The sequence below is a fragment of the Bos grunniens genome, chromosome 9, assembly GCF_055505025.1.
Source record: "Bos grunniens cultivar Pamir isolate PY7600 chromosome 9, Bosgru_T2T1.0, whole genome shotgun sequence".
Classification (NCBI taxonomy): domain Eukaryota; kingdom Metazoa; phylum Chordata; class Mammalia; order Artiodactyla; family Bovidae; genus Bos; species Bos grunniens.
Window position 1 is genome coordinate 51,152,430 of NC_141173.1, and position 4,396 is coordinate 51,156,825.

At 52.5% G+C, this 4,396-nt stretch overlaps 1 protein-coding gene across 1 annotated transcript; it reads right to left on the minus strand.

Annotated features, from left to right (window-relative positions):
* Positions 1–465: 465 nt before the first annotated feature.
* On the minus strand, positions 466–3,865 carry PRDM13 (PR/SET domain 13). The gene has a single exon (XM_086317580.1). It carries the CDS (start codon positions 3,220–3,222, stop codon positions 1,282–1,284), a length of 1,941 nt encoding a protein of 646 aa, XP_086173706.1. The 5' UTR covers positions 3,223–3,865; the 3' UTR covers positions 466–1,281.
* Positions 3,866–4,396: the final 531 nt, after the last annotated feature.

Consider the following 4,396-nt stretch of genomic DNA (forward strand, 5'->3'; position numbering starts at 1 on the left):
CTAATAAAATAGATTCTTCTTTAATATTTGTTGAATGAATATGAAAATGTACGAATCATAAAAAGCACTATTCAAGTTTCCTTTTTTTGCTTTTGAGGTTCTGTCAAAATGGTACATAACAAAAAAATAGTGATTCTAAGGTTGCACAGTTCTTTTTGATGAGGAATATTGTGTGTGGGTGTGTTTTTTCTTGAAGGTCATTAGCTTCTTTCCATAAAGATGAAAACACAGCATGATTAACAATGGTTTCAGCAAACAATTATTTTGCCTGCTATCTGGGAGCCTGTGAAATGCACGTATTGAAAATGATGTTTCCCTATTATAACAGTACTTATAATTTATTTCATGAATAATCAAAGTATTCATGTCCCCTGATTTATTGTATTATGGAGTCGCCTCAAAAACCACTTTCAAATTAAATTATTTCATTAAAAGATCTGCTGAACCTGCCAAGTGAACAAACTCTTGTTTTTAATCTTTATTTTTATTAAAGATTGCACAAACTGGAACCAAGACCAAAATACTGAATCCACTTTACATCATTCATTATAAAACAACATACATCACATTTGTTCTCTACCAAATAGGGCATTTTCTTTAAAATTATATATTGCGTGCTCTCAAGACTCATGCTTTAGATATTTTACATTTGTCATCATTCTCTTATAAATAATTGCAACTTGACCAATTTGTACACCTGCTACCACTATATATTCATTGCGTCAAGGCGGAGTCTTTGACACGAGAACAGATGAAATGGAAACAAGTGTTTGGATGTCACATCTACCGAATTGCGGCTACTATTTTGCCTATGCAGTGAAATGCTAATGTAAAATACACACAAAAAAACGTCGTTTCAAAAGGCACAATTTTCTTCACAAAAAAAGAACAATTTAAAAATACGCGGCAGTTAAAATCGACGCCCTCGAGGGCGCTGTGGCTTCCCATTCATGTGATCTTAAACCTGGAGAGCCAACCACCTGGGTTGGCGAAAGGGTAGCCTATTCGCGGTGCTCAGGGGCCTGGAGTGTGCTGGAACCCGCCGCCCTGGGGATGCTCGAAAGGCAAAATTTCTTTAAGACGCCTCTAAACCTTTGCTCAGACTTTCAGCTTCTGACCTGGGACCGCTCACTGTTCCAAATCTGGCGGGCGACCAAAACCAAACCGGTTTTGTCCGCCGGGTCTTTCTCACCACCAGCAGCTCCTCTTCTCCCACAGCAGAAGCCCCTCTTCTCTCTGTCCACGCCCCCACACTCCCCGCCTTCCCTGAAAGACACGTTACTAGTCGCGCTCGCCACCGCCCCCGGCCTCGGGGTCGCTCTGGTCGTCGGTGAAGCAGACGTCCACGTCGCTGTCGTTGTCGCTCTTGGGCTCTCCCGGCTCCGGGGGATAGTGAGGCTCGGCGCCCGGGCCGTCGGACGCCTTGGGGAGCAGGTTCTGGCCGGGGTGGCGAGACTTGACGTGGCGCTCCAGGTCCCGGCGGCGCACCAGCACCTTGCCGCAGAACTCGCAGCGGTATGGCGTGTTGCCCTCGGCATGCAGCCGGATGTGCTTGTTGAGATTGCTGGGGTCGCCGAAGGGCCGCAGGCACACCTTGCACTTGAGCGGCTTGTAGCCCGTGTGCGTCCGCATGTGGATCTTGAGCCCGTACTTGCGCGAGTACAGCTTGCCGCAGTAGAGGCACAGGTGACCCGTCTTGGGCTTGCCCGCGCCGCTGCCGCCCCCGCTGCCGCCTCCCCCGGCGCCGCCAGCGGCCACGACGGCCGGGGGCAGCGTCCCCGCGTCCAGGCGGCTGCGGCCTTTCCCGGCTGCCATCTCCGACAACTGCTGCGTGTGCATGGCGATCTCTCGGTCAATGCTAGCCAGGGAGCCCAGCTCGGCCGGGCTCAGAGCGGCCGCCGCCGCGGGCCCACTGAAGTAAGAGATGGACTCCGGATACTTGAGCAGCCCGCCGAAGTGCAGTTTGAGCGGGTAATAAGCGGCGGCGGCTGGTGAGCCGTACAGGAGCTCCCCGTTGTAGACGGTAAAGGCCGGCATGACGGCCGGCAGGTGGCTGCACTCGCCACCCGGGTAGCCTTTGAGGCCGCCCGCGTCGAGGGGTGGCAGCGAGCAGCGCTCGAGGGGCAGCCCGGCTGCCGGGGGCAGCTGCGCGTAACGCACTCCTGGTACGTCGGCGGCGGCGGGCGGGGCGCGCTCCACGTGCTTGAAGGCGGACGCCTCTTCCGGGGGCCCGGAGAGCAGAGGGAAGCCGCGCAGAGCGCCAGAGCAGGGCAGGCCAGGAGGCGGCGGCGGGTCCCCCGCGAGTAGGCACTTGGGATGGTGATGGTGGTGCGCATGGTGGTGATGGTGGTGGCCAGCGCCGCCAGCCGCCGGGTTCTCCCCGCTTCTCGGGTGTCCGCCTGCCCGTCCCCCACCCAGCAGCCTGCTTAAAGCCAGGCCGGCCCCGGGTTTGCCGCCGCCCTCGTCCCGGTAGGGGTCGCCGTGCGCGGCGGCGGCTGCCCTGGCCAAGCCAGTAGGCTTGAAAGCCGAGCGCACGCCCGGGTAGAAAGCGAGGCCGCCGCCCCCCGCTGGGGAACCGCCCACGATGCCAAGGAAGTGGCCGTGTCCTCGGGCGGGACCACTCATGTCCAGAGCGCGGTCCGGCTGCTCCTTTCCCTTCTTGGACGGCCCCCACTTGGCCAGGGTCGGTGACGTGGCGGAGGGCGCGGAGGAGGCCTCGCGCTTGATGCTCTCCCGCGCTCCGCAAGCCTGAGGGGCCGGTGGGACCTGCGGGTGCGGTCGAAGAGTGCTCGCCGGGGCGGCCGCAGCGAAATCTGATGCCGGGGGTTTCGGGGAAAGGCGAAGGCCATCCGCGGCCGGGGCAGCGCCTTGGCGAGCCGCGTGCTCGTGGTGCAGGTAGGCGCGGCCCCCGCCGCTGCTGAGCACGCAGTGGAAACGTAGATGTGCTTTAAGGCTGTTGGGATATCTAAACGTCCTCCAGCAGTACCAGCAAATGTAGCGCTCCTCCCCTGGGCGAGAAACAGTGAAAAGGAGACCCGGTGAGAAGCAAACAAGCGAGAGAAAGAAAGCGCCAGCGCGCCCAAGGCAGAGCCCAGGTTTTGACCAGAGGTATGGGGTGAAGCATAAGTTTTCTTGGGTACCGGCGAATAAGTGAGTTCGGTAGACCCATTGTAGCAAGGACGCCGAGAAGCCCCAAAAGGCCAACTTTGTCAGCATCTGCATTCTCTGGGACTACTCAGAGACCGAGAGGTGTGACCTGGGCCTTTCCAACGAAGACTTTCTCCGGGCCATCCGAGCATATCTTCATTGGAAGGGCAGTGCTCAGGGAGGCTGGCTTGAAAGAGCCGGGGAAGAGCCGAGAGCAGCTGTTGCTTTAAATCAAGTGTGGGGCTGTGCTTTGCCTGCGCCCATCTGTTGGTGTTTGCAGAATAGGTGGCGTGTGTCAAGGAGTTTGGATAAACTGAACAAAGGCCAATCTAATGGTCGTGAGCGCCTCATTACCAGGCGAGACAATATCCTGTATGTATGGGCCATATGTAATCATTCCTTTTCACAGAACAATGTCTTTTATGTCCACTACCCACCCTCCCCAACGCCTCCCAGTCTTAAACACTTTGCTTGAGATTTTCCTGGAGCGTGACCAACTGAAGGACCACATCGGGACTATGATTTGCTATTCTTCAAAATTATTTGCATCTTTATTTCCTCTTTAACCCCATTTAATTTGATGGGAGAAAAGAAAAAGTCTTAGGTCTTCATATTCTAAAAACAGAAGGATTATATGCATTGTCTTGTCATTTGTTCCACCTGGTTATTAATTAACTCTTAGATAGCTGCACAAATCCAAGCTTAGTAAAATTCTTGGAAAATATCAATGTATGTGCGTGTGTGTGTGTGTGTGTGTGAGAGAGAGAGAGAGAGAGAGAGAATAATATAGATACTCAGCTTTCGAAAAGTACACGGTTCTCTGTCAGGGACTACACACGTGCTTTTGGCATCAAACCTTGTGTGTTTAATACTATTAACATTAGTTGCTTAATTTTGCTAGGGTCTGGGAACACAGTCAAAAGACATGTGTATGAAACAGATTTTGATCACATGGTAGAAGTTAATTTTCACTTTAAAACGTCATGTTATATCGCTTCCGAGAAAGCAAGCTTGTAGTGGGGTTTCTTCTTAAATGTTGTGGTTGATTGATAATACTTGGTTTATTGATTATTGGTTTATTAATAACCAATTATTATTGATAATAATTGGTTGATTGAAGGGAAGGATGTCCATAAGAAAGAAGTTAGTTGAGCCACAAGAAAGTGTACAAAGTAAACATCAGTTTCATTAAATGTAATGGGAAAGTTAAATTTTTCCTCCTTGCACACCAGCAGCTTAAACTTCTGAA